At 37.9% G+C, this 13,196-nt stretch overlaps 1 protein-coding gene across 2 annotated transcripts in view; it reads left to right on the top strand.

The window, feature by feature from the left end:
• Positions 1 to 304: 304 nt before the first annotated feature.
• The window catches only part of METAP1D (methionyl aminopeptidase type 1D, mitochondrial), a 38,945-nt gene continuing 26,053 nt past the window's right edge, over positions 305 to 13,196 (top strand). Inside the window, exon 1 of one of the 2 annotated variants that reach the window (XM_039387933.1) lies at positions 305 to 364. Coding sequence is in view for 1 of the 2 variants with exons in the window: in XM_039387934.1 (XP_039243868.1) it covers positions 12,514 to 12,577 (64 nt within the window). In the remaining variant the exon portion in view is untranslated. Of the gene's footprint in view, positions 365 to 12,513; positions 12,578 to 13,196 lie in introns of those variants that run through there. The other variant, XM_039387934.1, reaches the window with a different exon arrangement.

Genomic DNA, 13,196 nt, shown 5'->3' on the forward strand with positions numbered 1-13,196 from the left:
TTTTACATTTTATCTATTCAAGCCATGTGTATTTGTCACAGTGGTTTTTTTCCTAAGTATTTCTATTTAAGATCAGTGTTTATTAAAATATACTTGTGTACCCAGCCTGACTTTCATGTTATATATGTGAAAAAGCGAGGGAATGTATACAAGGAGCAGTCTGTATGTTGTATGCTCTCCGCCTTACAGTTATTGCATCCTGTAGAAAGGGGCTGTTTGGCTACAGCCTTGTTTTAATTTCATTTTTCAGTTTTCAGTTACACATTTCTGGAGTCTCCCTGACCACTGCTGTTACCTGATGGCGCCTATATTTCATCAAGTTTAGACAAGCAGTCTACCTGGACTTAGGCCCAGAGGAGCTGCTGTAACTGATGAACATGATCCCCTCTGCCCGGGAATTCAAGACTTATAAAACCACGATTCCCAAGGGAATTGAAAGAAAACTGTGTTCAGACCTCGCCTCTTGCTTTTTTTATTTTCTTTGTTGTTTTTATGTAGTGTTGCCTTGTCCTGATGGGTAGCATACCTTACCCCAAGTGAAATCTAGTATTAGTTTGTTGATGATTAGGAGAAAAGATTCTTTTTAACCTAGACTGAAAACAAAAGCAGCGAAGAATAATAGAGCACAAGCAGAGACAGAAGTTGCTGTAATATGTCTTGATTACTGCTTACAAATAAAGTGACAAGTTATTAAACAAAATAACAAAAAATGTTGCAGCATGAGTGTTACCATGTTGGTGGTTTTTTACTGCATCATCACTTTTAGGCTTCCAGAGTTTATTGGATACAATTGCGTATTTTAATTTTGTTCTTGCATGTTGCTCTCAAATCTGTTTCATTCCATCAGAAAAGCTGCGTTATATAAAGATTGTATATTATTTTAGCTGGAGAATATTATTGTGGTGGATTTTTTATGTAGAAAATGGTTTTAGAATTTTTTCTTATGATTGCAGAATGAATATTAGTGTTCAATGTAATTAAATTTAATTGCATTTCCTGTATGTTTTAATTTTAGTTTGCTCTTATATACCTTTATTTTCATCGAGAGTTGTAAACTTGACATATTTTTTTAAAAAGCATGGTGTTGGCAGTCAGACACAAGCCCACTTTAAATCAATGAAATAATTAGCCTAAAATTCTTCTCATGTGGGGGACTTGTAGTTTCTGCTTAACAATCAGGAGTTGTTTCTTCATATTGTTTTGGATTATGTGACCTTGTTCATTTTTTTCTTTGTAAGTTTAAAAACTTTAGATGGGGAAGAGTAATTAAAAGCTGCTTTCTTCCTTATTCTGGCTTTTATATCCAGGTCGATTGGGCAGGCTGGCAGAACTCTTTTAGCTACATACATTTTTGCATTTCATTTATCTTCTACTGCTTGTGTTTGCTTAACTAACATGTTATGCCATTACTGTAGAGACTTTTTTATTTTGATATCTTAAGAAAAAGTGGTTTTTTGTTTTTCTATTATTGTAACAGTTTGTTTTGTTTTTTAAACATGAGCTGTTTACCCAGGGAGGAGCTACAGTGGCTCGAGAGCTTGTATAGCTCTGAGTTCATGAATGTGAAGACTGAACAGATAAGGATTCTCAGATTTATTTATTTAAATCTAGTGACTAATAAACATCTGAAATAAAGATGGTGTTACTAAAAATTCATTATTCTTTTTCCCTGTGTAAGGGAATATAAGGTCCTACTGTAGCACAGTACAGGTATTGTTCACACCTTCTGGGTTTCTTGTCTGCTCTAGGTTTGACATTCCTGGTATTTCTGAAGGTTTTTTTTTTAAAAGTCATTTAAAAAAATCATATCAGATATTTTTAAACCTCAAAAATTGGAATCATACAGTGTAATCACATTAAGATCTTTTTTTCCAGCCACCAGCAAGGGAGTGAGTTACTGTTCTTGATAGATAAAAACTCGTTACAAGTTTTTGATAGTTCGAGAACACTGGAGGAGTGAAGCTGTTTTCTTGAATCATGGTGGTAATCGGAGGCTTTCAGGGTTGTGTTGCCTGAATTGTAGGAAGCTCCTGCACTGGAGTCTGTGCAGCAGTCAGAAATAAATAGGGAGAGAGGCAAAGGCTTCTGCCAGCGCAGCAGCTTTCTCATCTCACTGCTTGGTGGGGAATCAGTTTGAGAACCTATGTTGTGGGGCTCACTTTGGCGTCTCATGGATTTCCCGTTTCCTGGGGTTGGTGATTCTGGAGGGAGCTAGCAGTCCTTGGGAATTTACCAGCTTTGGAAAAGGGAGGCTCTCCAGCTAGCTTGCCACTGTCCTTGCAGTAAAACAGGTCCTCCTACAGCTGTGTGGCTGAAGAGAACCTACGATCTTAGCACAGGGTGGGGCTCAGGTCCTTCATGGGCTTAGGAGGCAGGAGCTAGGGATATTTAGGGCTGGTAGTGTGCATGGCTTTGGATAAGTCATTGAACTTTCTGTGTCTTTCTCCACCTATAATGCAGATATTCACCTACCTTGCAGGTGCATTGGTTGAAATTAATGAGTTGTTTGTAAAGCACTTTGAACATGAAAGGCACTATAAAAATGCTAAGTATTATTATGTATGAGCTCTTGAGTGTATAATGGCTGTTTACCTGCCAGTATTTAAAGCAATTTATAATACACTAAGTATGAAAGGCACTGTATGAAGTCAAGTTCTAGTCTCCATTTAAGAAAAGTCACTCATATTTTGTGTTAAGCAGTTCAGGTCACACCACTGGCCTTTGGTGTTATCTAGAGTGAAAACAAACTCCTAAAGATTTTTTAAAAGGAACTGTCTCAAAACATTAAAATCATATTTTATAATAAGGATCTTTTTCTCAGTTGCTTGTTTCTTACCCCCTTTATATGACTTAAGTTTTGATTGATAAATTCCGAGGTTTTCTGCCTTTTTCAGTTTTGCCAAATTCTTCTTCTGAACCTTACACTTTTAAACTGCTGTAAGTTTTCTCTCCCCAGCCTTTACATCTGTCTCTGCACTTGCCATCAAAGCTCATGTTCTTTGTACCACTTCTGCTCAGTGGCCCTTGCCACATTGCACAGATTTCCTTAGCCCTTCATCTACCCATCCCTCACTTTGGGGCTTCCCCTGCACTCCTGCCCTGAGGAATCCCCTGCCCCAGGTGCTCGCTGCCAGCCAGTGCTGCACGGTGTGGTGCTCTTCTTCAGGATGCTTCTCCAATAAATGTGAATTACCTGTCGACAGGCAAAAACACCCACAAAAGGGGTAAAGCTACTCTGTGCTTGAGAGGCCTGCTTGTCTGAGGCCTGTTGGTTCACTGTTCTTCAAGGCTTTTGAGCATCCTCCAGTGGCAATGTGGGCTACCATGTAGGAAGCCAAAACAAACTGATAATGAACTTGCTTTCTAAATGAAAGTCTTGCTATCAAATTCCCAGGTTTTGTCAAATCAAATTGAAAACAACTGCATACTGTTTGTTATGTATCAGCACCATGTAGTCTGTCCAGCTTGGATAATTAAATATTCACTTTAGCCTCAATCTTGGTTTGCTGCATTGGGTTAGAAATGTGGCAGAAAACAAATACCCCATCTTTAATAGATTAACACTCATATATAATCACTGAAGTGCAGTCTCCTTCACGTTATCAGGTGTGTCGTGTAACCAGAATAGTGGATGTTTTAATTGTAGGAGTAAAATGTGAGAGAATATGCATGAAAATTTGTATACCGCAGGGTAAGGTCTTGTAGTTTATTGGATGCAATTCGGACAGGAAAATATTGTATGTGGCTGTGTTTAGTCTTATAAAAAGTGTCAGAATTCTCTATTTTGTCATAGCTATTACATTATATTGCTATGTTTTTTTAAAGGATTTAGGAGAAATGAACTGTTCATTGGCAAAGGGCTTTATCCATATGAGAACTGGCTTTTCCTTGGTGGACAAAGGAAGTTTGAATTATTTTTTTTTTAATTCCCTCAAGATACTTCATATTGAAAACATTATTTGAGTGGAGAATGCTAAAAATGTTTTATGACATAGAAACAAAGTATGGAAAATTTGTTTGTTCTCCTTTTAGAGATCTTGTCCTTTCCAAATCAGTAGCTGTCTTTCCCTATACTTCTTAATTCCTGAAGAAAAAGAAAAATGTTGGAAACAAGTGTTCAGCAAACTACCCTGCTGCATGGAAGCCTTACAAAGGAGAATAAAGGGCTCCTCAAAACTCCTTGGAGGTCTTTTGGCAAACATGCTCAGTAGCGTGCAGCCTGAGAAAACTATCATGAGTGTTTTTGAAAGTTGCACTATTCTCTTTTGAATTTAGATTATAAATAACCACCCACTCTAACCAGCTGTATGAAGTCTCCAGCTTTCACATTTTAAAGGTGTTTACTTCCAGGTATTCATTGTTAAAACCTGTTTAAAGCTATGTTTCAGTTTTAGATCAAGCTCCTTTTGCACCATTGCAGTAATAAACACAATCTGAATTTATACATTAATACTTACAGCATATCAGATGCTCTCTGAAGAAATGCATACACTTCTCAGATTATCTGTTTCATGTTTTCTTGTACATAAACTTAAATTAGGTCCTGCCCTATCTATTTTTTTTAAATTATGAAAGTCAACAGATGTGGCGTAACATTGAAAGAAAAAGGCAAAGAAATTGTTTGTTTCTAACATAAATTCCAGCTGTTTAGTCTCAGATTTTCTGATAGAGACAGATGAAGATGGAGTTGGACAAAAGCAACAATGAGCTCCTAGCTTCCTTCCATGTAAAATGGAGATGCTTTATGTAACAAATAGTGCAGGCACTGCAGATCTGCTTATGTACTTCTTGAGTTCTCAGCTCTTGAGTGTGCTTGTAAACTCATCTGGAGTTGTTGAGCTGAGGTCCTTCAGCACTGGACAAAGTGGATAGTCATCTTGCAAAGACATCCTGGTTTGACACTGAGAGGAAGTGTTGCCCATAGTGTTTTGTGCAGATCTGAGCATCAAGTCACATTTGTGCATCGTGGATGAATCAGTAAATGGTGACAAGGGTTAATATCATTGCCATGTGCTTTCTGAACTAACACCTGTGAGGTGACTAGGCAAGTCTCACCTTTCCAACCTATTTCTGGTTGTTCTGCACTGATTATTAACATACTTCCTGTGAGTCATGGCAGAAATGGGTGTTCTTTAAAGAAATAAATAAAGTAGTGGGACTTGTCTGGGTTTCTAAAGACTTACTTATGCTCTGACACACTCTGCTAAATCAGCAGAGGCTCAGCTCGTGCGAAGATTTCACTTCTGGGAAAGCTTAAATCAGTTCCTCAAAAAGATCAAGTTGTACTAGGAAGGATTGTTTTGCTGTTATAGCTCTGTCCCAGCATCTTTCTGAGTAGTATCATCATATTGTCTGAGTTTTGGGTTCTAGAATACTCTCCTTAACTAATACATGTTTTCTTGCCAAAATTTAATTTCAGAGCAACTCAAAGCTTGCAGAAGTGGCTGTTTCTAAAACCTGCTTGATAAAGACAGTCTTGGTTTTGTTCATTTGGAGTCTATTTTGTCTTTTGTAAAAGCTGCTTCACAAAATCAGGTATGGACTGAAATAGTTGCTGGATAAACTTTGGCAAGTTTTGCTGCAGCAGCTATGGGAACCAGATGGAGGTTGCAAGTGGGTTGGTGGGATGTTGGCAGCTGAAGTTCAGCCATATGAAAATAAACTGCTGGGGTAAAGGCACTAGTTCTCTTCTGTCCACTGTGGTGTGACAAGTGGTAATTCCCTACCAACCACTGCAGGGCAAAGGCACAGGCAAGTCACTTCTGATGGCTGTGCCTTTGCCAAGGGAGCAGCCACGTCAGAATTAATTTTGCTGTAGCTGTTTGCTTACTGAATGCAAATCAGGAGCCTTGACGTTTATGAAGTTGTGACCAGGGCTGTAAAATTCAAATTCACAGTCACATCACTTTTCAGTAGACCGTGCAAGTGGATTGAAATAGACTTCACATTTTCTGTGATAAAATTATACAGCAGGATTCTTATTATGTAATTGACTGAATCCACTGATTTGGAGATGACTTTAGAGTCAAAAGGATTTGAGACCTCCTCCTGTACATGACTCAGCTATGATTTTGTAAAGACGTGTAACTTCTGTGATCACATCTTTCATATATTTTAGCCCCAAAGCTGGTCAGAATTTAGTCAGGCGTTGAACCAAAGTTTTTTAAGTCAGACCAAAGATACGAAGTCAAACACAGAAGTTGCCTGGTTGTGTGACTGGGCTTCTGCAGAACATTGTGGAAGCACCAGCACTCCCTCCAGACTTGAGGCATTTAGACTCTCTGTCCAGCTCTATTTTATAATTCTCAGAATAATTTATAGTGCGTCATGAATCATACCTGGGTAGAGGTTTAATGAACAACTTCACTGACCTGATTTTTTAATTAGAAAAATAATCACAAGTAAAATTGTGGGTTGTTGTTTTTTTTTTAAGTTGGCCTGTGTGGGGAGTGGCTGTCATGGGCCTTGCCATACCCATCCTTGGAGCACTGTCTGCAGTAAGCAGCTATTATGTGGGTGACTGATACCTGTACAGTGTGCATCAGGAGGAGTGACAGGGAGAAGGTCAAGATCTGGAGGTGAGAGACACTGCCTAAAGTACAACTGGACTGCGTGATCTTCTCTCTAGGAATTAAGTAGCTGCTGTAATTTGTGATTTCTTGTTTTTATTTTAATGAGTGCTTCTTGTATTTCCTCCAGGAAATCTCCCTTAGTAACAGCTGGGGTGTTGACCATGGGATGTGGGGCAGTGTAGAGAACCAGAGGTCCTTCTTTACCTCTCAGGACTCCCAGCTAACTCTTGGGATCTAGTTGTGATGTTTTCTCATTGAAAAGCAAAGGGCCAAGACTGAACCTTATTCATCATGGTGGTAGTTGTTTAGTAAATTAGCCACCAGGTCAGTGCCCACGGATGCCTTAGCTCTGCACTGATGAGTTACTGTATCCAGTTAAGGTGCCTGCTGTACCCAGTTGTTCATTAGGTACTGGTGAAACACTTGTCCAGGGCATGAGTGTTGCACATTAAGTCTTATGAGGTCCAAAAAGTTGGAAAGCTCCTACTTTGCCATATGTTGGTTAGTTTACTTTAAAAGCTGAAGCACAGTTCCTATCCCCCTTCATTTACATGTGTGGATTGGAAGAGAAAACGTGGTGAAGGCTGTCAGAGAAAGTCAGTGGCCAGTGCCCAAGCCGTATTACTGGTTTTCATATCTCAAAGTGAGTAATTTGGGATTGTGTTGGCAAATAAGTGGCGCCAAGTGAGTGGCCAGTATAGTTTCTGGAGAAGAGATGTTATGTGTGCTGCTATTACTGATATACCTGTTTAACAAATAAGAGCTACTTTCAGACCAGTTTCAAGAGTTTAAGTTTGTTACTAGAAAACAGACTGAAATATGTATGGCTGTGTTGATATTATTGTGATATAAGGATGGATGCAGAGGGCGGTCACTGGTAAAGCTTAACCATCCGTCACTGGATGTCCAGCAGTGATCGGGGAGGAGGCAAGGAGTCCCACCACCACACTGCCTGTTGTCTCACAGCCCATGCATTCCATCTCCAAGAAGCTCGGACCTCCCCTGTGATGTCCAACAGGATCTGCCCCATAGCATAAACAATGTGGGGTTTCCCAGGCAAGCTCTGTCAACCCTGTTACCCCGTAATATAATCAAATGTGTCATCTCTGCCTTTACAGAAATTTTGTGCCATGGCAGTACTTTGGTGTTGGAGGCAATTTTGATGGCTTCCTTTTTTTTTAATCTTAATAATATATTTTTTGAATAAATGAGTCTGAATGTTTGGTACACAACCATCCTGTTACTTTCTGCCTGTTTTACGCTTATGTTCTTTCCCTTTAGCATTTATTAGAACAGCTTCCCTTTCTACAGAAGCGGTGTGTTATTTATAAACTGCCATTTTATTTGCAATATGCCATATATGAAATGGGCCGTAGATGGTAGTTACATGGCTTGAGAATAGAACCCTTAATTTTGATGTGTTTTATAAACAATTGGCAATAAATGGCCTCATCCTGTGTCCTTTGACTTTAGCGGGAGTTTTCCGACAAGTGTATTTACACAGGAACAACCAGGCTGCCAGAGCAGCGTCAGCGGGCAGCACGCCTTTGCATTCAGCGCAGTTGTGTGTCCCCGTGCCAAGAATGAATTTTGCTGATTCAAATTTGCTCAGTTTGTCAACACACAGCTCCCATTGAACTTCGCAGGACGAGAATCATTCTTGGCACGGGGCCGTGGCAGCCCAGGGAGCGCTGCCGGCACCGGCTGTGGCGGGAGCTGCGCACTGGCAAGAGAGCAGCACCTTGGCTCCCCAGTTTCCGAGGCTCCCGTCTCCTGTTGCGTGTGTTTGCTGTTGTGGGAGTAGTGGGAAGAGTCAGTGATAAAAAGAGGTCTCCTAGGTTAGTTTTCAAGGCTTTCTTTTTTCTTGTGTGTGGCTGTCTGGATGATTAATGTGAATAGGAAAATACCGTTGACCCATTTAGATCATGTTAGACAACATCCATTGCTCATCTACATAATGAAATACACACTGAACATTATGGCCTAAGTATAAGAGCCAGTAAACTACAAAAATAATATTTTACTCATTTAGATTATGAAGTAAAATATAGGACATTAGTACTAATCATAGTATTAAATTTTAAGCTATGCAAATTGTAATTGTCAGTGAAAAAGAACTATAAGTTGAAAGGCTATTAGCGTTTCAGCTTTAACTGTTAATTTGAGTAATTTTTTTTTGCTAGTGTGCAGCAGTAGAAAAGTCTATATGCAAAATATTTAATAGTAAGTGCAGAAGTGTTTGTTTTATACTGTTATTTAATTTCAGTCATTAAAGAGATGTTAGAAAATAATTTGCAATATTAAAATATATTAACATTTTATATTACAGAGAGTAAACTGCAATCTTTACTTGGGTAAAATCAGCTATAGAAGGCAAATTATTAGTAACCAAAAGATGAAATAATTTTAAGCATTTATTTAAGTACCAAAGCAAATAGTGAAGCCTTTAAAAGTATGGATTTTCTCAAATAGAAACATAATTGTCAGCATTTTCAACTAAATACAAATTTTAAAGTACTGAATTTTGCCTGACAGGTTTCTATGGTTACCTACCTTTCCAGTAGTTTGGTAAATCAGCCTGTGAGTCACTAGTAATTATTTGGTTTTTTGTTTGTTATAGTTGTAATTCTGTGTTCAGTTTGAATCTAATACAGTTCACACCACATGCTTTGGTTTATGTATATTTTAGTGTGTATGATTGACAGTGATTGAGCATTTCTTATGGAGTGCTTGGTTTTTTTTGTCATAAGTGATGTATGTTGGTACTTCTGAAAATGTAAACAACTTCTTCCTGTATCACTGTTTGATAAACAGGGACTTTTATGCTAAGAAAGAGGTCTTTGTAAATGTTAAGCATGAAGATAAGTGAAAGGTATTTTAAAGATATTTAAAACAGCTTCCAAACATTATACCCTACTCTTCCAAGTTTGAACCATAATTCGATCATTATAATTCATTCAGTGACCCAAATGTCACATATTTATGAATAAGCTTCCAAGTTATGCATTAATAGCACATACTAATGACTGACAGGTTTAAAAATAAATGTTTTAATCAGGATGCTACAGGTTATCTGCGGCAAGCACTTGATTGGAACGTCTTCCTGGTGCAGAGCATCTTCTTAAAAAAATAAAAAAAAAGCGCTTATTTCCACCACCACAGTAGTTTAGTAGAAACAGCTGTAAACTCTTACACCTCTCTGCTCATATATCTGAATTATAGGATGTAATTCCCTAACCTTAACACTTGTCAGTCTAGCGAAGGACATATACGTGTTTTCTCAGTAAAGGCTTAACTGTCCTAACGTAACTTGTGTTTTCATGTGAAAACAGGACAATACAAGTCATTCACAACTTTTAACACAAATCAAAAAACACTGCTAGCTGTCATTTTTACCAAATGAGTAGTGATATAATCTTAATTAGTTAACCCATTCATCCCAAACTTGCTAGCCATGTGCACTTTTTTTTTTTTAATTTTGGTATAAGACTGGCTTATGATTCAGAAATCGCATTGTGTCTTTAAAGATTTGGCTGCAGGTGTATTGAAAATACTTACTGCAAGGATTCTTATACTTTGTGAAGGGAAAAGACCGACTACCCATCCTCTTACCATGTCTCAAGCTACGTAGAAAATCCTGATACAATGTTCAGGAGCGTTCCTAAATTTTCTGTGCAAAGATTACTCTTATTTCAGCAGTGTTGCTCACCCGCTGAAAGGGTTTCTGTGGGAAGTGGTTTTTTGTGGTGATCCAGACATATTTTTCCATTTCAGGTGGAAATTTAAGAGGTTAAAATAGGATTTATTTTTAACATTTAATATTGATTCAGGCATGTATGTAGGACATAAACATGCCAGTTGAAAAACAGTTGTTTCGCAGAGCACCTGAAAAGATTTTATCCCAGTAGGATTCAATGAATGTTAAAGCTGTGGGTGGGTGCATATAAACAACAAGATTTGGTATTGTGCTGTGTGTGAGGACTATTTGAATAGCTTTTTATTTTAATCTGAAACTGATATTTTTTTAAACTGCATAACTTGTTACAATAATTGTTACTTCCCAAAAAAATCGAAATCATTAGTACAATAAGCAATCTTTCAAGCAAAAGTAATTTCTCTGATCTTTTAAAAAAACTAGGGATAAACAGAAAGTGATTGAAAAATGTATTTAAATATGCAAGCCTGAACAGTTATGTTTCTCATTCTAATTTATTCACTTTATGATAAATTAATTTACTCAATATAGGAATGCAGTAACATAAGAGGAATGTTTCTCCTGCTAGTCACAGAAGTTGATACTTGCCAGATGCTGTGATCTGGAGCCTAAATTCCCTTGATATTAACTGTGATTGAAACTCTTAATATTGCTTTGTCCAGCTTTTGTACTGGACTTGTTCCATTTTACTGTAATACTGCTTTAGTCAACACTGTCTTTTTATTTTCTACTAGTGTTATTTTATCAGAGAGAGAAAATATAGTAGAAATAGCACTAGCATGTAAGGCTCTATTGGAAAACTGCAATGCCCTGTTCTCAAAGTTAAGCTTGTACAGCCTGATCCTGCTTTCTGTAACAGACAACTCATTTTCTTTGGTATATTAATGAATATTGTTCAGATATAGTTAGATTGTACTCTTCATTCTTTAAATCCTATAATACAATGGGGAAGTAATGATACCAGAATTTTACTCAGTTATTTCTTATACTGCCTTGGTGTGACTCTGTGTGTATGTATATATCCATCCATCCATATACATATATAAATATATACGAAACTGCTCAATTGGTCAAAGGAGGTTTTAATGATATAATATTAATTTTTCCTTTTCTTCTTGTTTGTTAAAGTTGCACTGTTGGTTGCTGCTGATAAAAGGTGGCACCGAGCCAGCTTCCTAAAGGAGCTATGAGGAGGGTCATGGCTTGTCATGACCTGGGCACTGGTACTTGAATGTTGTTATTATTGGGATGAAGTACCCTTAGGCTGCCATCCTTCCTGTAAATAGAAGAGGTTCTGATTCTCAGTGGTTTTCCAGTTTACCAACTTGTAGAACAGCTATTTTGTTGGCCCTAAGTTTGACTGAATAATGAATTAGAAGCACGGAACTATTCCAGATAGAACTAATCCAGGCATGGATTCATCATTTTAGTCTGTTAGTCTAGACTAAATCATAATAAGTAAAGAATCTGTTTCCATATAGTTTATAAATTTACTCCAAATTTAAAACCTGATTTGTATTGGCATACAGCAAAACAAATTGCCCAGTTCCACTCTGCATGAAGGGCAGAATTGTAATTAGCAGGGAGCATATCTGAGGGCCAAAATCGACTTCTTTCAGTGACACGGAGGAATCCCAGCCATGTCGGCAGAGGGGCTGATTCTGCTCCCTTGGAGTCCGTCGGCATTTGACTGTTCCTTTGCTTTATTGCCTCTTAGGAGGGTAACAAGAACAGCAACTCTTGTTAGTGCCTTTGTTAAATAAACAAATCGTCATTAATTTCCAGATAATTTAAATAATTAAATAAAACAATCCCAATTAGAATATAATGTTTGCAAGATAGTGGCCTATGTTTCAGTTTATCAGAGTAGAGTCATAAGCATGCTGTTGTTGATGTTTTCACCAATGTGTTGCTGTTGTAACTGAAGTCACATCTATCCTGATGAATATTTCATTTCCCCAATCATGCTATTAAAAACAGAGTGTTTTTACCCTTTCATTTCTGTTTTCTCTTCTCCAGTACCATCATGACAGCTGTGGCTGTGTCCTGTTTACAAATTGCTGCTAGTCACATTTTCAGTAGTCCTTACGGGTTTTGCTTTCCCCTAATGCGTCCAATTAGGAGGAAATATTTCTCACGAGCATGGACTTGCTCTTCTTCTTGTAATGGCATAGTTCTGCAATCCAGGAAACAGTGCTGCATGGTGTCCATGTCCACGATTTCCTGATGTGGGAAAAACGTGTGGAAAGCATCTGGAGAGGAGGAGACCCCCTTTACCAGCTTGTTTCCTGTAAGCGAAATTGGAAGACCTTGTCTGTGCAAATAGATTTCAAAATAGAGTCTGCCCTTTGACTGTCTCCATAATTACACAGCGCTCTCTGTATTTTATTTGGCTGCCAGAGCAGTTAACCCCTGGAAGTAAGGGGCTGATGATGGCGTGACCAGCACGGGTATGCAGACATGACCATGTGAATACACTCTTGTTTGGAGAAGCCTGTTGTTAAGACCTTGTTACAATATACTTTTACCAAATTTGAAAATTATTATGTGTTGGATTATGTTGATTAAGATACGTTATATCCTTAGTGCACAGAAAATGTGGAGGTATTAGTTGCAAAAAAGGGAAAAAAAGAGAAGCAAAAAAAAAGTTCTTTTGTGGCTTTGATGTAATCAACATCTGTCAACAGAATGAATTTGCTTTTGTTTAATTTCAAGGGCTCTTGTCCTTCTACTTTGCCCAATCAGTTTCAACTTATGCCTCAGGCATTTCCCTGTGTTGTTCTTGGGTTTTTTCCTTTTTTTTTTTTTTTTTTTTTTTTTTTTTTTTTTTTAGCAAATGCACAGGTTATTGCTTGTGAAATGTGAGCTGCTCTTCTGCTACACAGGTTACACAGAGCTGGAAAAAACCT

This window comes from Pipra filicauda, unplaced genomic scaffold (genome assembly GCF_003945595.2).
Source record: "Pipra filicauda isolate LSUMZ 115617 unplaced genomic scaffold, ASM394559v2 scaffold5_size6683894_pilon, whole genome shotgun sequence".
Lineage (NCBI taxonomy): Eukaryota > Metazoa > Chordata > Aves > Passeriformes > Pipridae > Pipra > Pipra filicauda.